At 41.0% G+C, this 26,381-nt stretch overlaps 1 protein-coding gene across 4 annotated transcripts in view; it reads right to left on the bottom strand.

Annotated features, from left to right (window-relative positions):
• Positions 1–12,648: 12,648 nt before the first annotated feature.
• ENTPD3 (ectonucleoside triphosphate diphosphohydrolase 3) overlaps positions 12,649–26,381 on the bottom strand; it is a 32,779-nt gene continuing 19,046 nt past the window's right edge. For 2 of the 4 annotated variants that reach the window (XM_026000960.2, XM_072726531.1), the window contains 7 exons: positions 25,717–25,867; positions 23,387–23,546; positions 22,271–22,504; positions 16,877–17,149; positions 16,598–16,708; positions 16,073–16,210; positions 12,649–13,898 (listed from right to left, as the gene is read on the bottom strand). In XM_026000960.2, coding sequence (XP_025856745.1) covers positions 13,662–13,898; positions 16,073–16,210; positions 16,598–16,708; positions 16,877–17,149; positions 22,271–22,504; positions 23,387–23,546; positions 25,717–25,867 — 1,304 coding nt within the window. In that variant the 3' untranslated portion in view covers positions 12,649–13,661. The remainder of the gene's footprint in view (positions 13,899–16,072; positions 16,211–16,597; positions 16,709–16,876; positions 17,150–22,270; positions 22,505–23,386; positions 23,547–25,716; positions 25,868–26,381) is intronic. The other 2 variants (XM_072726533.1, XM_072726534.1) reach the window with 1 other exon arrangement.

Below are 26,381 nucleotides of genomic sequence, written 5' to 3'. Positions count from 1 at the left end.
GCAGCAACCCACTGCCCCTTGGGGCGCAGGTGTCGGCGTGTCCAGGGCTGTCCACCTGTAACCAGCTGGAGTACCTGCCGGCTTCAGCTGAGGTAGGCGTGTCTCGTTTGTTTCTGTCAGTCAGGAGGGTGGAAGTGTGGGTTCAGCAGGCAGAATGTTTGTGGAGGGCCCAAAACAGAAATCTAAGCCTGTTTGAGAAGTGAACAGAAACCTACCCAGAACCCTGACTTCTTTCTTGTTCCTGTAACCTCTCTGGGATGTGAACACATCACAGTTATGACCAAACTGGCATGGTAGTCATTCGTATGCCTACTTGGCATGATATATTTAGGAGTGAAAAGAAGTGTATGGTACATCTGTTTTCAGGATTTTCGTCTTAGGAACCCCAAAGCAGAGAAAGACAGAGTCACAGCAGTTTCAACCTAAAACCATCAGGAATAAACCTGTAGTCCTGCAAAATCAGGTGTGTTGATTTCATTGTAATGAGGGAGACTGCACACCAGAGACACCATGAGGCTTTTAACCAAAGAAGGAAAAGAGAGTTATAGAATTGTGGGCAGGTGTAAAGTTTAGATGAAATTTAAATGAAACACTGTTTTGATAGGCTCAGTGCAAAGCAGGACTGTTTAAAGGGGTCAACATTAGTCCTAGACAGCAAAATGGACCCATGGTCCTGTTTCTTTGAGAACTTTGTGTAGAAACCACTTTTCTGAAGCTTCTTATCTGAGTGGTAAGTTGAAACTGTTTCATTTTTACTGATAAAATTCCAAGCACCAGCCTTTCAGAGAGTCTTTGATTTTAGAGAACAAAGTTTCTTAGTAAGAAAGCAATAGTCTTCAAAGCCTCGAAGAAAGTTATTATGACACTATAGATGTAGTATTCATTGGAAGAAATAGTGTTCCTTTTTTACTTTATAGCTGTGTTTATTTGTATCTCTTTTGTCTGCCTGAAGGAAGAGCTATGAAGATTTTACTCTCTTAGAGGTAATTTTTTTACACCACAGAAATGCTGATAATACATATAGAAGGAAAGAACTCTGAAGGTTTTATCAATGGGGAAGTTTTAGATCTTCTATGTTGTAAAGCAGGAGGTAAAGTCACAAATCACAGGTAATGACATATTCTGGTATGAGAAAGATACCCACAATGTGGAAGACATTTGGCTATTAAATCATGGGGACCTGAGTAAGAGAAAAGGAAGGCTTTGTTTTGTTTTTATTTATTCATTCTTGAGAGAGAGAGAGAGAGAGAGAGAGAGGCAGAGACATAGAGGGAGAAGCAGGCTCCTTGCAAGGAGCCTGCTGCGGAACTTGATTCCCCAGAGCCAGGATTGAACCCTGAGCCAAAGGCAGATGCTCAACCACTGAGCCACTCAGGCATCCCAGAAAGTGAGGGTTTTTAACCATCCATTGGTTGCTCACTTCCAGCTTCCAGAGATGATGGACTCTAGAATGGGTCAGGACTCTTGGGATATAGCACCCAGCTCCTTCAGCAGTATAAATTTGTCCAATACTCCAAATTCCTGGATGGGATATTTTGTGGTCTGTTTTTTATGTCTAGCAACCAAAGAGTCAGTGTTGGGCTCTGTGCTTTTCAAAGATTGGTCCTGGGGCAATTGGGTGGCTCAGCGTGGTAAGCGTCTACCTTCAGTCAGGTCATGATCCCAGGGTCTTGGGATGGAGTCAGGCATCAGGCTCCCTGCTCATTAAGGAATGTGCTTCTCCCTCTCCCTCTGCTGCTCCCCTTGCTGCTCTCTCTTTCTCTGTCTCCCTCTCTCTCTCAAATAAATAAATAAAATCTTAAAAAAAAAAAAAAAGAAATATTGGTCCAATGTCAAGAAAATGCTTGGGAAATATAGCAGCTCTATGGGACGTGGTAAGGCCACAGCAAAGGTGAGGCTTCTGTTGCCTTTGAGTGTAAGAAGCTGTTAATAGAAAGAAGTTGTCATGCCCTAAAATAGACCATGAAACTCCTTATACTCTGTGGAAGACAGAATATTCCATTGCATGGAAAGCTCACTGACACCAAGATTATATATACTTTCTCACATTATAATATGGAACAGGAGCCCACTGTTAAAATGTTAGCTATGTACTCTGGAAACAGTTGAACAATTGCAAAATGAACTGGTCAAGCTAATAGGCCCCTAAATTCAGAACAAGCTCCAGGAACATGTAAAAGCAGATACATTCTTCAGTGTAATTTTAGATAGGAGCACTGGTATCTCTTCCAATGGAAATCTCCCCCTCTTTGTGTGCTGTTTTCACCAGAGGGCAGAAGGTAAGGTGGAACTTTGTTAAGCTCTGTTTGACTTGTAAAGGCTGCTGACATGACTGAGAGTCTCTTGCAGAGAATATAGCAGTCTAAGGTTTACCAGAGGAGCACCTGTGGGGTTTCATTTATCCGTCAATGGTCAGCTGACAAGGATTTGTGACAGCTTCCACAAGGTCTTTTTCTTGACCTCTAAAACATGGTAGATGGCCTCAGCTGTTATTTGGTCCTATGCAGTGGAGCCAGTTACCAGGCTTCTAGACACCGTGGGCAAGTCATGGACTGCTAATGCTCTGCTTCTCAGAGCACTTCACCACTTGGCTGGGTTTGCTGCAGGCATTCCTGAATGAGTAAGGGAAATCCTGGGAGGAGGAAGAGGAGTGGGAGAGAAGCAACAGAGAAAATGCCACATGGAGCAGACTCTCAGAGTCTGAGCCTTTTCACAGCTAAGTGTACAATCACCATTAACATTTTTCAGGAAATAGGCTCCTACAGCGATGCTGAGAGGCCTCTTTTATTCTTTTATTTTTTATTTTTTTGGCCTCTTTTATTCTATCAGCAAGTTTGACTTTACAGTGATGATGCTGTGTGTTTAATACATTTTTTTCATTTCCCGAGTCCTTGCCTCAGGATATGCAGCAGGCTGATACTGACCCCGTTCACTTGTCAAATGATGCCAACCTTGTCATCCAGAGGTTTCTGAAGATGAGGGGAAGTGGGACCCAGGCTTTGTGCCCTGGTACAGTGAAGTAAAGTATGAGAATAGAAGGATCTCCTCCCACTTTCCCCATGATGAATGGCCAGCAAGTTCCCATAATGTCTTCATAGCCATAGGCTTCCGAGAGAGCCACAGAAAGGCCTTGTTCATTCTTCTGAACCATGTCATTTCTGATGTGCAGGAGCAGCTGTTTAAATGCTAACTGTGATACATACATACATACATACATCCCACACCATCTGCATCTGCTGGAGAATGATGAGTCTGAGATGGTACTCTATGAGGCTTTCCAGGGAGATAGTCCCTACCTGAGTGAGTATAGAGCAGAGCTGCAGAGGATGGCTGTTCCTAGGCAAGGGCAATCATATAATATCCTTGCTGCCTTACACTTGAATCTCATTTCCTACCCCAGTATCAATACAGCTGTCTCTATTCCAGCCACTATGTTGGCCACTATGCCTATTCATGTCCAATCTGCAGCAGGAGAGAATCTGATGAGGCATTCTGGAAGGGAGCCAAGACTTGCCTGGGCTGGCCCTGACATGAATCCTCAGGACATCTGATGGCCATCAGGTCTTGGATGACTTTGACCCATACACACACAGAGTGGCTAGAAGGCTGAGTTGCTCACCTTATAACTGGTACTTGGAGCTTGCCCCAAGGCAAATGTATCTGCTGAGCAGACTTTTGGGTTTTGCTGTTTGACTTATGTGATTATTTTAAAACGGCTTTCAAGTGTCAACGGAGCTTGTACTTGTACTAGAGAAGGTAAATCTTGTGAACCTTTAATGCAGTCAGGTTGAGGGACAATTGCATAAGAGGCAAGTAAGGTTGCTCGATATATTTAAAATTCAATCAGTGATTCAGTAAAGAAAATAGAACTATGTGTGGAGCTTGTACGTTTTCTTTACCTGCTGTTATTAGATTAAAACTTTGTGGAGAAACCCAAGCACACTTTTTTTTTTTTAAAGCAACAATATCTAGTATATTAGGGTCAAGGAATCCTTTTATGGGACCTGAGAGGCAAGGGAGAGAGAGAGTAAAAAGGGGATCTTCAGACAGAAGGGAAAAGATAGAAAAAAAAGACATACATTGTGAGTGCATCTGGGTGTCTGGCAGAGAGAAGCAATGTGGTTTGCTGGAAAAACACAGGCTGCAGAGTCAGCCCTGGGTTCACATCTCCCCTCTGGCCCTCTCTGTGTGATATTGGTTGAGTTACTCAACCTTTTAGTGGTCCTTCCTTCCTAAAATTGAGGTTTGAAAGCTCTCTGTGTTTCCCTAAATATTGTTGGAAGGATGAACTGGGATAGAAGATATGAAAAATACTTTGTAAATTATAAATTTGTTTATGTAATTAACTACCCTGGTGCTAAGAGATTTGTAGTGAGATTATCATTCATTGATTCATTTATTTAGCAAACTCACATGCACACATAATGATTATAGCTCTCATCTGTTGCTAACAAGTGCCAAGCCCTATGCTCAGTAAGGCCCTGTGGTCCATAAGACAGCTTCCACCCTCAAAAAACTCTAGCTGTGTGAGGGGACTGCCTTCTGCCAGCGCAGGACTGCAGCCTGGGATGAATTCGCCTGATAAGACTGGGCTCCATAACCTGGGGCAGCCTCTCCCTCAGGAGAGTTGGGTTTGGTTTACTCTCACTTCTGTGCTTATTGGAACCTGAGAATAAGGAAGGGCTTTTCCTCTGGGAGGGCTGGCAGAGCTCTGGAAAAGTGGGAAGGAGCACTCTGCGATGGCTTTGTTGGAACCCACTGATATTCACCTGTAGAATGAGTTTACCTCAGAAAGGTTGGGCTGTCTGCCTGGGAAAAGGTGGCAGAGATGTAGGAGGTTTGCAGAGAGAGCTGGAGGGTTGGTTGGGATCCTAGGGTAAGGTTGGTGCTCCTGCACCAATGAACAGAGTCACTTCTGAAAAACTAAAGGGACAGAGACATGTAGAATGGCCATTAGCTCTAGAAAAAGTACTTATGATGTCTCAGGTGGCTTGCTACTTCAATACTTTGGATTTCTTTGACCTACTTTATCTCCTCATTGAGGGTTCCAGGAGGTGGGGAAGTGACTGTGATAGGAGATTGTATGCTATTGTCAACAGACACTTTGATGATTTTCCCAATACTTTCTGTGACTCTGAGCAAGTTACTTGCTTTCTCTAAACTTAAGCTTCCTTCATGATAAAATAAGGATGATGAGTGTCAACTTCAAGGGCTTTTAGGACTAAATGGTGCTATCTATATCAGGGATCTGCACACTTTTCTTGCAAAAGGCCTAATAGTGAATATTTTAGACATTGCTGGCCATACAGTCTTAGCCACAGCTATTAAGTTCTGCTTTTTTAGTGCAAAAGCAACCATAAATAATATGAAAGTGTTATGGAGCCCACTTTACCCCAGAGTATTTTTATCCCTGACCGTGGTTCTGAAATCCAGAGAAAGGCAGTGAGACTTTCCCTCTGCTGAGAGGTCAAGTTCTAAGATGTTTCAGAAGTGAGTTTTTATGGACGCCTGGGTGGCTCAGTGGTTGAGGGTCTGCCTTTGGCTCAGGGCGTGATCGTGGAGTTCTGGGATCGAGTCCCACATCGGGCTCCTTGCATGGAGCCTGCTTCTGTCTCTGCTTCTCTCTGTGTGTCTCTCATGAATAAATAAATAAAATATTTAGAAAAAGATTTTAAAAAGTGAGTTTTAGGTAGACAAGAGCAAAGAAGCAAAATCAGAGGGCCCTTGAAACACCACTACTTTTTTAGTAAGGAAAAGGGCAGGTGATAAAAGTAGAGGGGTGGTAAAAAACAACAACAACAACAACAACAGACAGACTCTGGGTAGAGATGGCTGATAGAACACAAATATCTAGTTGCATTCCGTCTTAATACTGCACTACAAAACTGTGATGAGACTCCTTAGATACCGGGGAACCCTTGTTTATCTTCTCATATTTAAGCTAGGGGGTGAAGTAAAAATGAGGTTCTCAGTTGTTGATTCAAGCTTCACTATAGGATAATTTTACTGGGAAAGTCCAAATGCCAACAACATTTCTTTAGAGGATGGGAGGAAGGGCAGAGGGAAAGAGAAAATCTTAAGTAGACTTCATGCCCAGCATGAACCCAACATGAGACTCCATCTCAGAGCCTTGAGATCATTACTTGAGGTGAAATCAAGATTAGATGCCTAACCCTCTGAGCCACCAGGCACCCCACCAACACCACATTTTGTCCTTTGTGCAGTTGCTTGGCTTCCCCATAACAAAAGGCTCCTCTGACCTGCCTGGAGGGCATAGATAGCCTAGAGCCTGGGTTAGAGGGCTCTAAACACTGGATTCTAAACACTGAATATACTCCAGTTCCCTTAACCCTGCTCTTTGGGGTATGATGCCTCCACCCTCAACTGTGAGTCTTCCAATCCCTCTGCCTGCATTTGGGAGAGGTAGTCTCTCACCAACAAACAGAGGGAGAAGGGATCCCGGGAGCTCCTATTTCTCAAATAGCTTTAAACTAATCATGTTTATTTTGTGCCCCCAACCCAAGTTCCAGCTGTACCTAATTCACTAATTCCTGAGCTTTTATTTTTTTAAAGATTTTATTTATTTATTCATGAGAGAGAGAGGCAGAGACACAGGCAGAGGGAGAAGCAGGCTCCATGCAGGGAGCCTAATGTGGGACTCAATCCTGGGACAACAAGATCACGCCCTGGGCCAAAGGCAGGCGCTAAACTGCTGAGCCACCCAGGGATCTCCAATTCCTGAGCTTTTAAATGATGCTACTGTTTAATTAGCAGTAGCACCCTGTTTGATTATTAATTTCCTAATTGATTTGGGATTAAGATTTCTTGGGTCTGCTAAATCAATTACCTCTGGTTGATCAGCATTTCAGGTGCAAAATGTTATTGTTGCCTTCTGTTCTCCCCCATGCTTGTGGATTTATGCTGATATGGACAGCCTTCTTCAAAAGCAGTCTGGATTCTAACCTTCTCCCTACTCAACACTTTCCCTTTACTGCTTTCACATCTCAGTTAATGGCAACCCTATACTTTCAGTTGTTCAGGCAGAAGTTCAGAATAATTCTTGAATCCTCCTCTCTCTTACTCTGTGTGCACCAGGATATCTTATAGGCTCTATTTTCAAAAATATGCAGTAGCTGACCGTTGCTTACAGTGTCCACTGCTACCTCTCAGTCTAAGCTACCAGCATCTCTCATCTGGATGGTTCTAATCACCTACCAATTGGTTTTTCTGTTTCTGCCTTTGTACACTTTATTTTTCTTAATGCAGCTAGAGATTAGGCCCTTTAAAACAGAAGCCAGATATCCTTCATTTTTTCAAACCCTCCAGTGGCTCCCTCTTGACCTGTCTACCTCCTGTTAACTCTCTGACTTCATTTCCTACATCTCTTCGTTCCTTCTGTTCCAGCCTCTCTGTATCTTGAACATGTTCCTACCCTAGAGCCTTTGCACATACTATGTCCTTTGCTAAGAATGCTCTTCCACCAGATACTCAAACAGCTGATTCCTTCACTTTCTTCAAGTTTTGGTTCAAATGTCATCTCACCAGAAAATACTTTTCTGACTTATTTACATGAAGTTCCAGCCTGCCCCTCCTGACAGCCTGCTCTGTGGATTTCAGACTTGCCTTCAGCCCCCATGATCACATAAGCCAATGTCTTGCAAAAACAATACCTTAACATATATCTCCTACTGATTCTCCTTCTCCAGCTAAGCCCTGACTGATACACACAATATGTCATTTCATCTGGAAATAGTTGAGCAATATCTAAATGGTAAGGATTCTTGAAAAACAAACAAAAAACAATACACAATTTCATCATCTCACCTAGACAAAAATCAAAAGCAGTTTCTTGATATCATCAAATGTTCAGACCTCCAATTGTCACATAACTTCATAATACTAAAAATATTTTTGAACTACTGAATTTTTTTTTTTCCAGCATATTTAGTTAGGGAAGGAAAAAGTCTGGAAATGATTTTCTTCTTGGCTCCAGCAGAGGGCCTCAAGTCTCATGTGTCTCATTTTCCAGAAGAAAGTAGTTTGGTTTCTCCTATAATCTCAGTCATTTGGCCCAGTGCTTACTTAGCACATGGTAGATTTTTGGTAAATATATGATGAGTGAATGAATGAATAAGTACGTGGGTGAAAGAAATACTTTTTAAACTTGTATTCATTGGCTGTAATCTGTGCCAGGCACTGGCAATATGCTAAATTTTCTTTCTTTTTTTAAAAATATTTTATTTATTCATGAGAGACACAAAGAGAGAGAAGCAGAGACACAGGCAGAGGGAGAAGCAGACTCTATGCAGGGAGCAGATGTGGGACTTGATCCCAGGACTCCAGGATCATGCCTTGAGCCGAAGGCAGACACTCAACTGCTGAACCACCCAGGAATCCCAATTTTCTCTTTTATTATAACCATCCCATGAGGTAGGTATTATCCTTATTTTGTATATGAGGAAATCAGAGCTCAAAGAAATTCAAAGGCTTTATGAAGATCATAGAGATAGAAAATCTTTGAGTTAATGTAGATCTATAATTTTATTTTATTTTTTTAAAGATTTATTTATTTATTCAGAGAGAGAGAGAGAGAGAGAGAGGCAGAGACACAGGCAGAGGAACAAGCAGGCTCCATGGAGGAAGCCCGACGCGGGACCCAATCCCTGGATCACACCCCGGGACGCAGGCAGTGTCAAACTGCTGTGCCACCAGGGCTGCCCTAATTTTATTTTTTAAGTGTCATATAAGACATCTAGAAAGTGTATACATGGTTGAAAAAAGGGAACGCCTGTAACTACTGGCCTGTTACAGAACAGCACTGCCACCCCAGAACTTGTTATGGACCAAATGTTTGTATCCCCCAATATTTATATATTGAAACCCCAACCTTCACTGTGATGGTATTTGGTACTTCAGCAGGTATTTAGGGTGAGATGAGGCCACGAGGATCAGGCTCTTGTGATGGGATTGGTACTCTTAAAAGAAGAGATACCAGAGAGTTCACTGTCTTTCTCCCTACACAAGCACAGTAGAAAGGCCAAGGGGAGCCTCAGTAAGAAGGCTGTTTATAAGCCTGAAAGAAGTCTCTCACCAGGCACTGAATTGGCTGACACCTTGGTCTCAGGCTTTCTGGCTTCCAGAGCTGTGAGAAAATAAATGTGTGTTGTTTAAGTCACCTGTTCTATGGTACTTTGTCATGGCAGCTCTAACGTACTAAGACACTCATGTATCCCTTTCTAAACACTACCTCCATCTTCCCTCAAATTTAAGAGTAATAATTTCCTTGCTTTCCTTGAGAGTTGACTTTCTGTGTTTAGTTTTGCCGGTTTTTGAACTTCATATAAATGGAATTATTCATATGTGTTTTTGTGACTTGATTTTACCCTCAATGTCACCTTGGCAAGATCCAACCATTTTGAGCATAGATTTACATTTCTTTTGTGTTCATACTATACGGTATTTTTTAGTACTATAGATATATCACTATATAGACCCTTCCATTTTATGGGATAGGCATCTTGGCTGCTGGTAAAAGCATTCTTAGGCATGTAGCCTGGTGTACATTAAAACATGTATGTCTAGGTATATACCTTAGACTAGAATTTCATTTGGTACGCATAGCTTCAGCTTTATTACCAACTGATAATACCAGTTTCCCAGAATGGTTACATTAATTACATCCAGTGCATGAGAGTTCTAGTTGTTCCATACTTACCAACATTTAGTGTTGTCAGAGTTTTTAACTTTATCAAACAATGGGTGTATTATGATGATTCATCATAGTTTTAATATGCATTGCCCTAATCTACAAATGAAGGTGAGCACCTTTTCATATTTATTGAACAGTTAGATTTCTCCTTTTGTAAAATGGCTTTTCACTTGCCTTTTTCTCACTGATTTGTAGGAATTCTCCATGTAATTTGGAAACTAGTCCTTTATCAGTCATATACATTGCAAATACCTCCTTCCACTCTGTAGCTTATCTTTTCACTCTTATAATGGTGTTTTTTGAGGAATAGAAGTTCTTAATTTTAATGTAATCGAATATCACATATTCTCTTATGGTAAGCGCATTTTGTGCAATGCTTAGGAAACCCTTCCCTTACTGAAGATCTTAAAATTTTTCTCCTCTTTTCTGTTCTAAAACCTTTGTAGGTTTGTCTTTCATGCTTAGGTCTCTAACTGACCTGCAAGTAATTTTTGAAAATAGTGTGAGGAAGCAGTCGAATTTCCTTTTTTTCCTCCATATGGAAATCCAGTTGTCCCACATCTTTTTCATTGCTCTGGTATAATACTTCTGTCAAAAATCAAGTGTCTGTATGTGAATGAGTATGTTAGACTATAACATTCTAAAGCCAAACTCCTATCTGCCATGTGACACTGCCTTTTCCTGTGACAGGAAATGTGACAGGCATAATGGGCTTTAGATTCAATCAGACCAGAATCTCAACTCACAGTCTCCACCTCCAAAGAAGTTTACTAGCTGGGTAATGTTGGTATGTTATTTTACCTCTAAGCCTATGCCTTTCCTGCACGTTACTGTAAGGAATAGACACAATTTGTGATACTAATCACTTTTATCTTCACTTATATTTCAAATGTAAGCACTTGTTTTGGTTGGGGTCTTGGGGCCTAGGTTCTATAGTATTAATTTTCTATTGGCCGTGTAACAAATTGCCATAAACTTAGTGGCCTCAAACAATACCCATGTATTACCTCCAAATTCTGTAGGTCAGAAGCCTGGGTGAGCTCAACTAGGTTCTCTGCTTAGGGTCTCTAAGGCTGAAATTGACAGGTCAAATCTGGTGGAGCTCTTAACTGGAAGTTCTGGGGAACTATGCTTTCAAGTTTATGCAAATTGCTAAAAGAACATAGTTGCTTGCAGTTGTAAGACTGAGGCCCCTGCTTTCTTGTGGGCTGTCAGCCAAGGGCTGCTCTTCATTCCTAGAGGCTGCTCTTGCGTTCTCTCATGCCTGGCCTTCTCCATCTTTAAGTTAGCAATAGCATATCAAAACTCCTTCTCAGGCTTTGAATATCTCTGTCTTCTGGAGCAAGTGCTCTACCTTTAAAGAGTTCACGTAAGAAAAAAGCCTACCTGGATAATCTCTCCTATTTAAGGTCCACTGACTGGTGACTACATCTGCAAATCCCTTTTGCGGTGTACAACATAATCTCCCGAGTAACACTAGGAGGTAAAGTGGCGGGACCATGTTAGACTTCTGTTTATCATAATCTTACTAGATATGTTACCAGGACTGCAGATTTCATGATAGTTCATCTGGTAAGAATTCTTTGATGTATGTTAGAAAACACAAAATATTTCATTAGCTTATTCCAAGTTCCCGAATCAGCTAGAAACATTGACTGTGATTTGCCTTCTTGGACTCATGGCCCTCTTCCCTGCTTAGACATAAATGTCTTTTCTTGCAAACTCTTGGTTATTTGGATACTATTTTTATCTAATATATCTATACTTTATTGCCCACTCTTCATCCTTTATGGAAATAACACCAACCAACAAATACATTAAGTAAGTATATTACATTTATAGCACTTATCCAAATCCGAGATCACACCTGGCAAGGTGTTACGCCCATAGTAGGTATTTCTTAGAATTTTGTTGAATGAATGAGTGATTAATAACAGAATTTTCCCTTCAGTAGCCTACTGTCTATTTTAGAAATAAGTCATATACACACACAAGATAAATAAGAATTTACCTAACTAGTTTGTATATATGTATATATGTATTCCTAACTAGCTTTTTATTTTTATTTTTTTTAAGATTTATTTATTTTTTCATGGGAGACACACACAAGAGAGGCAGACATAGGCAGAGGAAGAAGCAGGCAGGGAGCCTGTTGTGGGACTCAATCCCAGGATCGCCAGATCACCACCTAAGCCTAAGGCAGATGCTCAACCACTGAGTCACCCAGGTGTCCCCTGTACTAGGTTCTTAAAAAATATTTATTTATTTGAGAGAGAGACACACACACAGAATGCGCAAACAGAAGCTGGAGGAGAGGCAAGAGGGAGAGGGAGAAGCAGACTCCCCCTGAGCAGAGAGCCAGATGTGGGGCTTGATCCTGGAGGTCCAGCATCATGACCTGAGTTGAACGTAGATGCTCAACCACTGAGCCCAGAGCCCAGCACCCCCCCCCCTCAACTAGTGTTTAAAAGGTGGTCCAGTAGATCATAGTGTGTGTGTGTGTGTGTGTGTGTGTGTGTAAGGAAAGCTTTGTGGAAAGGAGCAGAGCTAAATTAGGGCTTGAGAAATATGCATGATTTGGATGGTTGGGAGGATGGACCACAGGTGAAGGAGTGAGAATTGTGTGAGCAAAGATGCATTTTGGGAATGGAGCAGCCATTCTGGGTGGGAATCAGATCTGAGTGGCAGGTTGTAGCACAGAAGTTTTAGATGTCAAATAAGATACAGAAATGTTTGACTCAATTACCTCAAGGAGCCAAAGGCTTTCCAAAGTGAAGTACTTTGACTTCTCTGGAATAAAGGTGATATTAATGCATAATTTTCTTAGTTCAATAGGAAAGATTTCCTAAGAAATTTTTCCTCATTTTAAGAACTTCCTCTCATAAATACCACCTTGGGTCCTTAGTAGAAAAAGTACTGTTTGCAAGGCAACAAACACATTTCAAATCAAAATAAGAGTCCTTTATTCCATATTCAGCTAACCAACAATCGGAAATAATGTTGATTGTTTTTTTTTTCAACATTGGACTTGCCGTAGTTCTTTCTCATCCTACGTAGGAAAGTGGTAAGTGAGGAAATCTCAGGACAGCATCAAGTACACTTGTGGGAACAGTGGGCAAAACACACACCACGCTGTCAATGGAGAAATAGCCCTAAGCAAAAGCCTAGAAAGGCAAAAAGATGTGTTACATGATAGCCTCACTAGGAGTAAATGTTTTATAGGAGGACCGAGCCATATGAAGGGTAGGTGAGAATGAATTCATACACACAGGCTACAATCTACTGACTAGTGCCCTGAGTGTGAATCCCACTCTGGAAAGACTGCAGTTTCCTGGGAGATTTTCTATGTGTCTCTGTCTTCCACATTCTGCCCGTATGACAGAGCCTGGCCATGGCCACTATCCTTGGGGTAAAGGAATCTTCTCCCCCAGATACTATATTCTACTAGTCTGAGGTACCTCAATGTTTATGGGATTGCTAACTCTTAATTAAGAATCAATGGGAGGAAGCCATGATGCAACATATCTAACTGTGTCAAATGCTTAATGGGCACCTGCCAACTTCCAAACTTGCCAGGAGGTATAGGGCACTTCTGAGGAAGGAAAAGTGCAAACTGAGCCCTGAGGTCAGTTCTTCAACATCAAACTGTCATATTCTCAACTTACTGTTCCTAGCACTTGGAATAAAAAGCCTGACCTTGATGGCCTGTCTCTCCTCAGTTCTCCAACAGGCCAGCAAGTGGATGGTAGGGTCCTTGGAGAAGCAATGTGCCCAGAATTGTTGGGGGACTCCGCAAGAGGTGCTTTGGCATAAATCACTATCAGAGAGGTGCATGACCTAGGTACTTGACTTTCGTTGTATTTCCTGAAGATGGACATTTCTCTGACATTGTCTTGTGCTACTCAGGCTGGTCCTGGGCAGCCCACAGGCTCCAGGAGCTGCTTCACAAGGCTCACTCAGAATCCACTGTGTGGTTGAAGGCGTGTTGGGACTGCCTCTGCTTCCTGGACGAAACATACAGGTACACAAGAAATGCCAGACACAGCAAAGCCACTGCTGTGAAGAAGGCGAGGATGCCCAGAAAGGCAGGTGGGTCCATAGGCAGTCGGATCAGAGGGCTTTCGGCTGGGATCTGGTTGGTCAGGCTGAGCATGTAGCCCAGAGACCAGGCTATGCTGCTGTTCCCCACCTGTATGGTAGAAAGATGGCTCAGTTCTCAGGGTAGGGTTTGAGTTGGGAATTACACGTGTCCCACCATCATCCTCATGAAACACCCACCTGAAACTGCAGTCTAAGGTCAAAGAATTTTCTCACGTTCAGACACTGGCTAGAATCCAGGTCAGTGAGACCACAAAGGCTTGAGGGCCCTATGCTCAGCACCGTGGAGAAAACCGTCAGAGCCCTCACAACCTTGTCACAGCCAAATGGCATAAGGGCACAGTTAACAACAGTGGGAGTTTTTCTACTGTCAGATACAGAAGTGTCTGTGGCCAAAGAAAGGGTAATGTGCAGTTTACTGAACCCAGGACCACTTCTAAGCACAGGGTGTCAGTCTAAATAGGGAACAGGCTGTGTCAATTTCTTATGTTCCATCAGTTTTTGTTTCCATGTTTTTAGACTGTTTTATTAGATACAAAAAAGTTTCCAATTTGCAATCTTAAGAATGAATTCTGTATCATTATGTTATAATCCTCTGTACCTTGAACAATCCTCTTCATTTTAAAGACTCTGGTCAGATATTAAATAGCTGTACAGAAATTTTTTTTAATTACCATTTCTTTTGGGTTGCCTGATAGTTAAATTTTTTAAAAAATTTTAATCTTTCCATGTCTTTATGCTTAATGTCTAAGGGTTTCTCTTATAAACAGCATATGTTTGATTTTTAAAAATACAATCTGCAATATTTGTGTTTTAACTGGTAAGTTTAGTCAATTTATGATTATTGTCATTATTGATATATTTGGACTACTACTTCCTAGTATCTTAGTTTTAAATTTCCAGTTCTACTTTCCTTTTTCTATATTTCTTTCTTTTCTTGCCTTAAAAATGATATTCATATATGAAGTCCCCCTTTATAAGATGGACATTTTAGGCCACTCTTATGACCCCTTACCTGCTCTCTTCACATTGGATATTAGCAATACTGAATTTTGGGTTGTTATGTATGGATGGACTCTTCTTTTTTACTTTTCTTTGGTGTAAGTTTTCTTTTTTTAAATATACATTTTAAGCCACCACATAATTTATTTTTACCGCCTATATTTTTACAACCCTTGGATTTATATCTCTTATTATTTGATTATTTCCTCCAAAAATATTTTTGACATCTTTGTGTGGCATATTTTCTTTTTATGCCTTCACATTTGAATACTAATTTGGCTGTATATAAACTTCTTTATGAATAAAGGAAAGGGACTTGAAAGCTGGAATTCTATATCCATCCAAACTGGTATCCAAGGGACGTCATGTTCCATTCTTATAATGTATTTTCCTGCTAATTAGATTCATTAGAAGCAAAGCTTAGAGAGTGCATGCCCACCAACAGTCCTTATATGTCTCCAGACAGCCTTATCTTTTTGTAGATGACTCAATTTTATTTATGTAAAAGTAGACAGTCACAGGCATAATGCTGGTTATTGATTGGTTAAATCTAATTATTGCTAAAGCTAATATTGAGTAGACTGACTTCAGGCTTTATATCAGCTATTCCTGAAATGAGAAAATTCTCCTCGAACCTGGGGAACATAGTGCTGGGTGAGTCCTGCCTGAAAGCAAGGTCTGGAGGGTGACAGCTATGATTCCAGCTTCAGGCCATCCTGAACACTTGACAGTAAATACAGTGACCTCAGGCACATTCCGAGAGAAGCTCTTACTTCTTGTTTGCTGTAAATCCCTAATACCCTAAGAGAGAGCATTTACCCTGACATCTGCATAAAATGGAGAGCAGTTAGTTACCATCCTCTTAAAAAAATTACTGCTCTATTTAAAGCTTCTTTTCTGGATGAAGTCTGATCCTTAAAATATTTATCTCTCAACAAACACTTAGTAAACCCCTTCTAGGTTCTTGCTCTGTGCTGAATTCTAGGAATGTGAAAATAATACAACAGGTCCTGCCCTTGTGGCGCTCAGGGTCTGTGAGCTCTTGGCCTCTGTTCCTTCACTCATGTGGAAGGGTCTCTAGTGACACCTTCTCTGAATTTTCCACTATCTCTTCTGGAAAGCTCACAAAGGATCAAAGGCTCATCAGCTTCCCTTCAGCAAACTGAAATCACCAATACCCTCATAATTTCTACATTTCTTTCATGTATATATGCACAATACCTTTAAAAGGAAGAGGAGAAAACAACCTGTGCCTTGACTTACTTCTTTTTTAAAATGTATTTGGGGCCAGGTCTCCTCGGTGAATCTGTATCCATTTACAAGCAGGTGGTAGATATAGTGGGCTGAGAAGCAGTAGGAACGGGCATATACCTCATCAAACCTACGAAGCCGCAGTGGGAGCTAAAGAGGCAATTCCAAATAGGTGAGGCAGGCATATTTGAAAATGCATGTTTCAGAACAATTTTAAAGAATCTCATCACTTAGAATTTCATAATACCATCACCATAAATATTCCAGTTGTACCATACCATAATGAAAATACTTCTAGGGAGTATCATGCTTCTTCTGTATCACATACTGTTGTAACCATTGTGCCCATGGTCAGAACATTAGTTCACAATGTGGGTACGAGGTAGGTTCCTTGTTACCACATTTTGTGGATGTGGTGAAAGTAGAATGGCATAAGGTCCAGATTCGGAACAAACGTACACATGTACAAAAATGGAATATATTCAACTCCACTTACTGTTTCATACTGATGCTGCCCCTTTCTCTGTAAATACTGACCTGACTCCAGCTTTCAGAGCAGAGATCCCAGGTGCTTGAGTTGAAGGCGTTCAGGGAAAAGCTCCCTGAAAGATTGAAAGCACTGACTGTGTAGTAGAATCCTGCAAAAGCCTGGAAGGGGGTAGCAGAGAAGAAAGTCAGTTCTCAGAATGGCATGTAATATGGAGCTTCAGGGTGGGGAATAAGAAAGTGGGAAACAGATCAGCAGAAGAGAAACAAACGTGAGAGCTAAATCTTCAACGGGGAAAAAGGGAATCTTTTAGTGATTTTTGCTCTTACCACAAATGCCCCTTTAACTTTTGGCTGGTAAACCCCATCAAAGGAACAAGCTTCTTGGTCATGGCAAGCTTCGAAGTCAAACAAGGAAGCCACCTTTTCCCTACACAGTGATGGGTCCCCGGTTCCTTCAAAAGTGATGATGTCATCAGGATCATAATTTTCAGGCCTCAGGTCTGCTGTGCACAGGCTGTCAAATATGTAGCCCCCAGTGAAGGTGATGACATAATTCTGAGGGTAACAGGGGTTGATGATACTGGTTTTGATGGGAGAATTCTGGAGGAATGAGAGGGAGGGTGTCAGAAACTACTCTTTTGTGGAGGGCCAAGTGTTTCCCTTTTGCAAATCTTCACTATTGTTACCCTCCCATGCCAAGAGAGATATGGATGAAAAACATGCCATTTTGTGTCAGTGTGTACTTGAAGGCAACTGTCAGGTTGTCTTGAGAGCTCCACTGGGGGTGGGTGAACAGTTACCCTGAACCAGGCACGAGGTTAGGCTCTTGCTCACGTTATCTGACCCACCCCTTAAGGCAGTCCTATGAAACAGATTGTATGAAATTCATTTTGATGGGAAAACAAGATATGTTTAGATTAATTGATCATTTTGAATAGAAGATCACCTATCCAGTTAACAAAATAATCCAAAAGGTTATAAATAAGTATATTATGAAAATTAAGGTTCCATCCCAACCACTTCTAGCCACCAGATCCCCTCCCTAGAAGTAACCTTTATTGCCAATTTTTGTGATTTCCTACCAGAGATACTTCTTATATGCATATGCAAATATCTTTATTTTCCCCCTTCTTTCTTTTTCTAAAAAGTAGAAATGGTAGTACTCTATACACACTGTTTTGCCCTTGCTTTTATTACTTAAAAATATACCTTTCACATCTTTTCCTTTGTACATACAGAATGGCCTCCTCTTTTTAGTAGCTGTATAGCACTCCACTATACAAATATTCCTTGGATAAGGAATCTCCTCTATGTGAATATTTAGATGGTTTCCAATCATTCTGCTATTATAAACAATGGTCCAACAAATATCCTTGTTACATATAAATCTTTGATCCATTTGTAATTTATTTGGTGTAAAGATTGTAGTAGGGAACCTGACTTTACTTTTTTCAAATGACTATCCAATATTTTATCTACTGGTGAAAAATATTCTTCTTATGCTAAATTCTAAATATTCTTGGTCCTATTTATGGACTCTCTTTTCTAAGATATTGGATTAGAACTCTGTCCAATTTCAAAGTCACCAAGCATCTCCTGTAGTAAAGTCTTGACTCACAATATTTTTTTCTAACTCTTCAGTTTAGTGATGCAGGAAATTGAGGTACACAACAATTTAATACAATCATTTAACAAAGACCAGTGACAGGACTCCACACATAGGCCTATAGAAGTCCAACACTCATCCAGTGTAGCTCAAATCTGTGTCCTCCAGGAAGGTCTTATAATGACTGAGTCTGTGGAGGCAGCAAACAGGCTCCTTTCTGATTCAATAGTATGAAAAAAATGATTTCAAAAATTAATATGTCTAATTTGTAACATGTCACACCAGGGTCACTCTGTGGCTGAAATATTGGTTTAAGGGGGGGGGGGGAGAAATCAATCAGATGGTTATTTAATTTCCCCCTCCAAATCTGACATACTTTTTAAATCATTAAAACACAATAAATTATTTCTGGCTTGGTCTGGAGAAGAAGCAAGAGAATATCAATTATCTTTGGCTTGGTCTGGAGAAGAAGCAAGAGAATATCAATTATCTTTGGCTTGGAACATAGAAGCAGCTCAGTAAAGATTATTTCTATGATCTTTTTGGAGTTTAAATGATTTGTGATGGCATTCTTAAAATATAATTTGCCAATGGTCCAAGTTTCTCAGGCCCTCAACTTTCAACAAATTTACTCTGAATAGTGTTTGCACAGCACTGGCTGTTCACAGCATATCTTGATCTTAGAGAAATCTTCCCAAAAGTGGAAAAACAGCGATAGGGACTCTCCCTAATAGTGACAGAAACTATTAAAAACACATACAAAGAAGCAAATTTAAAAGGAAGGTACAAGACCAAAAATGAAAATTATGTTTTTTGAAGTATACAAACTAAATAATTGGAAGGATATTTTTAAATCCTATATAGGAATTTATAATATTATCAATAAGCAAATTTTTTTACCAAATTAATTTTCACTCACCGCAACCATAATCATAATCTCAATGAAAAAATTCCATTTTGTCACTACTTAAAATGTTTTGAAGTTCAGAATAAATGTCTGAGAGTAGAAAGAAAAACTATTGCAACTAGAATAGTTGGCTCAAAAATGGGAAAATGGATGAATTGAATAGGAATTCCAGAAACAGATCCTCCTTATCCACGGACTTATTAATAGAATGTCTCAGAATCCCTGAAATTATCAGATTGTCATCACAACATTGTTGGTGGGAATCTGGATGGTTTTTAACTCTTTGGAAGATTGCCTATTTATTCACTTATATAAAAAATATACATATTCTTCAAGTCTATCCTATAGCAGCAAAATCACTAGTTCATAAGGTCATATGCACAAGAAGCTTCACTGCATTAAGATTGCTGCAGCAAAACAGGACATAGCCTTATGTCCATCAAGATAGGAATGGTTGACAAATTGTGAAATACTAAAAGGTAAAGAAAGTTAGAGATTGATCTGGAAAGTCTAGAACAACAACGTATCAAGCTGTGAAGAGGGAAGACATTTGGTGAATAGGGTTGGAAAGAGATTCTTTCATTTTTACTTTAATGTTTTATGCAGTTTGACATTTTTACAATAAAAATGTACTTTCTTTTATAATAAAATGCCCAATTCGGTTTTTCTTTTTAAATAATGATACCTGGAATATTATGTGTCCATTTAAATAATAACATCAAAGGATACTGAACAACAGAGGAAACTGCTCATGATTTATTGTTACGTAAAAGAAAAAAACTGGATACAAAATTATATATACTATATGAAGCCAAATTTGTAAATATACTTATTCCTGCATGAAAAAAAACTGGAAGAAAAAAAAAACTGGAAGAAAATTCAATATGTTTATGGTAGTTAATTCTAGGTTTTTTTTTGTTTTGTTATTTATACTTTTCCTTTTCTAAATGCAAACATGTCTGTTTTCATTCAACATGTCTGTCTTTAAAAACAAAAGAAAAAACTTTTAGGGAGCCTGGGTGGCTTAGTCAGTTAAGCATCTCAGGTCATGACCTCAGGGTCCTGGAAATGAGCAGTCAGGTCAGGCTCCCTGCTCAGTGGGGAGCCTGCCTCTCCCTCTCCCTCTGCTGTCCCCCACCTCCCCTACCTCCTCGCTTGTGCTCTCTGGCTCTCTCTGTCAAGTGAATGGATAAAATCTTTTTTAAAAATGAAAAAAGAAAAAACTTTCTTAAAGAGGGAAAGACAGTGAATGCATGTCTCTGGCCTCCTACAGGCTGTCAGAGACTCCAGCTCAGGGCAACTAAAGGCTTGTTCATACGAAAACAGTTTGCAAAGCATATATCTAGGTACCATTCTCACCACCCTGTGACAGATAAGGAAACCAGATCCAGACTGGTGGAATTTACTCAGCCAGTGTTCATGATGTGATCTTTATGAACCTCCTAAGTTGGGGCTTGGCAGTATGTATTTGGCACATGAAAGTATTGGTTAGGCAGGTCTGGACATGCATTTGTGGGTGATCCTCAGCACACCTGGATCCTTCCCCTCACCTGAGTCAGAAGGCTTTGAGGGCATCCAGAGGTTACCAGGCAAATTGGAGAGCTGTCCTCATCCCTGCGAGCTGACTGTCTACAGTAGAGGCTGGGGTCTCCCACATGCCCCAGGCCTGAGCTCAAACCTTGAGACCTACGTTTCTCAAACACAAATGAGACCTCAGACAGGTGGAGTACTTGCTGCTCTACTGTAGATTCTTGGATGCATAATCATTCTTTAATAAGCATTATAAAAATAAAAACTCACAAATAAATATTCTTCAGGGCCAGCCAAATATAAGAGGTTAGCTTCTCTGACCTTAATTCACCCTGGGATTCATCCTGCCTTTCTCCTGATATAAGTTTAGAGGAGCCCCTGCTCTCCACCCTTGTCAGGACCAGAGCTGGAGGGAGGGGCATTAAGCATTGCTAGAAATAAAAAGAGATGGATAAAAGAGGTGTTTCCAGAACTTCTGTCCTAGAAAGTAACGTATTGGCTGAAGTATGTTAGTGAGCAAGTGGGGTGGAGTGATGGTTATAGAAACCTTGCTAGGGAGTATTGACAAGGTTCCCCGTGGAGCTTGGTTTGGCCAATTAGGGGTGGTGTGTCTGGGCTGGGCACTGGGTCTCTGAAGCCCCAAGGACCATATGCAGTGTCTCCCACTCTGTTCTTCCCAGGCAGTGCCCAGCCTCCAACACACACCACACTAATGTTGAGTTTACCTTAATGACAGCCTTCTAGCTGATGCCTGCAGTAGCCATCTGTGCCATGGAATAGTTACCATGTGATTGACTGACCAATGTGATGGAATTCTGTTACTCCACAATCCCACCATATAAAGGCCATCAAGCCTGCCTAATATAGGCCCATCTAAAAAGAGGCTGAGCCTGGGGAAGGCTCAGTCCTCTCCCGTCAGCAAATATTTCTCTTGGAATCACTTTTATTATTTTGTCTGTACTCAAGGGAGTTGAAAAATGCTCAGGCTTATTTAGCTATTGGTTTTAAACAGTTTGTGTCCATAAAGGGATCCCAGGTCTTGAATCATTTATAAAACATCTGGTGCCCTGGAATTTCCCTAGATTTCTGATTCAAGTTCACTGGAATTGGTCAATACAACAGAGAGAGAGAGAGAGATCTAGGACCCCCATGAGCGAACTGGATAATGTTCTTGTTTTTTTTTTTTTAATTTTTTTTTTATTTATTTATGATAGTCACAGAGAGAGAGAGAGAGAGAGGCAGAGACACAGGCAGAGGGAGAAGCAGGCTCCATGCACCGGGAGCCCGATGTGGGATTCGATCCCGGGTCTCCAGGATAGTGCCCTGGGCCAAAGGCAGGCGCCAAACCACTGCGCCACCCAGGGATCCCTCCACATTCTATTTTTTAAGGATTTTTATGCATTTATATGAGAGCGAGCGAGTGAGCATGAGCATGGGGAGGGGCAGAGGGAGAAACAGACTCCCCACCGAACAGGGAGGCATGAGCTCTATCTCAAAACCCTAGGATCATGACCTGAGCTGAAGGCAGACACTTAACCAACTGAGCCACCCAGGCCCCTATCTATCCACATTCTAATTGAAGTGGAAAGGACAGACACCAGAAGGCAAGGCACCCTCCCCTTAAGACCCCCAAGGGAACACCTGCTGTACCCCCACCTCCCCGCCCCAGCTCAGGTACCTGAAGGAGCATTGCCAGAAACCTCTTCTCAGCCTCGTTCCTGCCGTAGCACTGGAAGCTATGTGTGTAGAGTGTGTACACATAGCCGTACAGGGACACTTTCATGATGCTGCTGGTGTTCAGCCCTACCTTCTCTCCAGCCGCAAAGGATATTTGAGTGGAGGCACCACCTAAATCCAGGGCACCTATGGTCTCCACTCCATTTGGATGCACCCACATATGCCACAGGTTCTTCTGCGCAGTGGGAAAAGGAAGCAAGAGAAAAGTCGAGAGGCACCATCTCTGTTTGCCCAGGGCTTTCCACCCAAGATCCATATCTTATTGCTAAAAAGTATGACATGGGGAACATTTGGGGGTCAAATCTCTCCTTTATTTCAAGGGTGGTGACCTCAAATGCTTTCAGAGGCTGGGCAGGCAACAAATGAGTGAAGCAGATTAGGTGTAGACAATTGCCATGCAAAATGTGAGTCCATTGTGACCAGTGCTTCCAACTTTTAGGGGGGCCGGGGGTCAGGACAAACTAGAAATGTCAATTTTTATGTGAAATTTCTAAAATATTAACTGCTGGCAATTAATTAAAATTAATATATTTGAGGGGGAACAAAATAAGTCTTGAGCAGGATATGGTTTATGCCCTCTATAACATGGGGATTATCTCTTGGAGTTAACTTTTCTTTGAACAAGGGGCAGGGCATGTGGGGACTGCAATATAAGGGACCTGGGGACACAGGATGGGTTGGGAAGCCTGAGGGTTCCAGAAATTTCAGAGAGCTGTGGAGCTTTGGGAAGGATCATTCTCCAACTACCCTTCAAAAGACTCAGAAGCTTTAGATTTAGATTCCACCCCCCACCCCAACCTCCAATTTCTTATCAGCTAGTAAGTGATGTTATTCCATCTGCTCTGTGCATTCGGTCCTGTTTAGGATGCAATGTTTTTGCCCCAGCTCTATGTGTCTTGTCTTAGCTATTGTCTCATAGGTATTTCCTTAATGCATTGTATGATAGGAATGACACAGGACAGATGCCCCCTTCAGCATGCACCTCTGCTTTAAGTGGCCACCCACAGGGGACAGGATAAATAGCAAGATTAAAAACCATGCATTTATTTTCACACACCTCCAGGAAATTTCCCATTAAATAGTTGGCTGTAATCCATCCATATATCCCTTCCTCTTGCCCAGAAATGATTTGAGCACCCCTAAAATCAAAGGGCTGGGACTTGAAGTAGTTTTGGATGCTTGTAAGGACTTCATTAGCTGCTGATTCATTTTGTAACCTATGCAAGGCACAGAACACAAAAGGCTAAGTGCCTGGACAAGAGAGTCTTAAAATAACCTCAGGTGAAAGGTAAACCTCCCCACCCCTCTGCTGGCAGGGAAGGTTTTCCAGATGTGTGCAAAAATGGCAACGCTTTTGCAAGTTGAAGCCTCCTAGGCAACCGTGAAGGCAGATTCACTTGTTACCTGTCAAACTGCCAATCAGAAAAATAGCTTCAAGTAAAAATACCTCTTGTCCTTTCCTCGCTTACCTGTTCCCATCCCATTCTCTAGCAACCAGCTAAACAAAAGAGGCTCCTGCTTAATCACCATTGCTCTCAGATCAGCACAGGAAAGGGAACTGTGAAGCCATAGGGGTGGCATAAGTAATCTGTTGGGGGGACCATATATAAAGGAACCCTCATCAGGCCAGAAGGAAGTGGGATCTTAGGACGAGGGAGGAAAAGAAGAGGACTTGAGTTTTCAGCAGTCCCTGTTTTGCTCTTCATCATGAGGGGATATGATGGCCATCACGGTCATCATTGGAATGAAATCCATCAGTGTGTTGAGCCATGGAAGAGTGGCATTTCTATATTACCCATGACATAGTACTATAATATTCATTTGCTGCCATTTTACCTTATGGAAGAAGATTCACTTGGGAGATTATTTTACCTTTCATCAGTGGATTAAGAAAGCCAGGGGCATTGACTCACTCTTGGCTCAAGAAAAAATAGCCATGCTACAAGCTGAAGTTCATTCTAATTCAGCAGCAAATTATCACTGCTTGGAAAATAATTCAAAAGTTTTCCTAGTTTTATCAGTTTCCATCCCAGAGGATTCTCATTAATTGCTTTTTAAAAAATATTTTATTTTTCTAGCAATTAAAATGTCAGCTAGTTCCTCAGAAAGAATGGATCACCATCAGAAGATTTTACAAGGAGGAGTTAATATTTAGTTTATTCAAATGGGACATTCACTGTGTTCCTAAGTGGTGAACTTTCTGTTACATGGTTTTTGTCATGGGCTATTCTATGGTTTTTGTTGTGGGCTATTTTATGGTTTTTGTCATGGGCTATAAACCACAGAGTCTTTTAATTATTCCTCACTGGGAAGACTGGGAGAAAAAGGAGTTAAAAAAAAAAAAAAGTTGAGTGCTTTGTTTCTATAAGAAAGAAAACACAGAAGGAAGGAATTTCTATATCATTTCTATTTCAGGTAAACACAACAGTTTTGAAACACACTGTAGATTTCAAGAGAAAGCAAAGAAATCCAACTTTCTCCCACATTCTACTTGGCCAACCAGGACATAGGAGTAGAAACAAGGAGAGAAAAACCACAAGAAAAAGGCCCAATCCAACTGAGGGTGCTCCCTGATGTATTTTAATGATCATGTTAAAGTGGCTCTGTTTGTTTGTTCCTATATATCTTCCTCATGCCCACACATACAATTTTATGTTACTGGCACCAGAGACAAAGTGGCTTTGAAGCAGGACGAATGTCATCTTTGGGGGCTAACGCCTTATTTTCAAAGTTTGGAGCAGCCTCTACCCTGGGTATAGATTAAAGTTTGATTTTTTTAAAAAACTATTTTTCTTTTATTTCAAGGTCAAGGAAATTAAATAGTGGGGGAAAAAAAAAAGAGAAAGGGCACTTAAAACCAGTGCAACTGGGGTTAAAGTCACGGTTGCAAATTTAATAGGATCTGCTTAATTGAATGAAATGAGCTGTTTGTTTCCTAATAGTTCAAAAGACTTTGGGAATAGCAGAAATTCTACTATTTAAAGCAGATTCCAGTGACATTGTGCGCATGGGTAGAAGCGACATAACTATGAGCCGCATTCAGTGGAGCCAGGTGCGCACAGGTATCAAAGGCCCAGGCATCAAACACAGTTTTCACTTTTCTAAAAAACAAGAGGTGCACCCCATGAGATTTCATCTTTCCTTCCTTTCTTCCAGAGTTCTCAAGAAAATCACCAAGCGGGAGGGAATCCATTTAGAACTATTTCTTTCTGTGTATTAAAATAAAGACTGAAAGTTTCCCTGCTTTTGAAGCGTAAATTTATGGCAGAATATAGGTTTCTTTCTTTCAGATTTGTTCCCAGAAATAGAGTTACATTCTTGGCAGGATTCAACACATTCCTGGCTATTTTGGTCAGGTGGGGCTCCATGGGCCAGTCCAGCCCTTACCTCAGCAAGCGCATCCCAGCTGTGGCCCCTAGGTAAATGCGAGTGGATCTATGGAGGTGGCCTGGAATCTGTCCCTGGACTTTTTGCATGCAATCCTCAAAGGCTTTGGGGACATCTTGGGGATTTTTCCCATAGCTGGAGATCCCAGAGCCTGAAGAGCAAGCAGTCAGTACTTCTTAGCATTTCCAGGAACCAATAAGAGCAGTACAATTTCTAAATAAAAAAAAACAAATCAGCTTTGGAAATTAATGGGTTTAAGTAGGGGGTTGAAAATAAGTGGATATGCTAAGTCACATGTGGTCACGCTGATGAGTCAACTCCCAAAATGTGGAAAGAAGGAATTACAAAAGTGAAAAATGAACCAGGATCTGCTTAAGAAAAAAGTCTTATTATGGAAATTTCAAAAGTAAATAAAAGTAGGGAGAATAGTATAATGAACCCCATTGTACCCATCTTCCAGCTTCCACAATGATCAACTCTTGTTTCATCTGCTCTCTCTCCTCACAGATCAAACTGCAGAAACATCATTTCATTCTCTAGATACATCAGTATGTTTCACTAAAAGACAGAAAGTTGTTTTTTTTTTTTTCCCCAGAGATAATCAATCTTATTGGCCTTTTGCTTCTCTAGTATCCTTTCACACTACTTGCCTTTGGTAAGTTCAT

Source organism: Vulpes vulpes, chromosome 11 (assembly GCF_048418805.1).
Source record: "Vulpes vulpes isolate BD-2025 chromosome 11, VulVul3, whole genome shotgun sequence".
Lineage (NCBI taxonomy): Eukaryota > Metazoa > Chordata > Mammalia > Carnivora > Canidae > Vulpes > Vulpes vulpes.
This window is presented reverse-complemented; position numbering and strand designations above follow the sequence as displayed.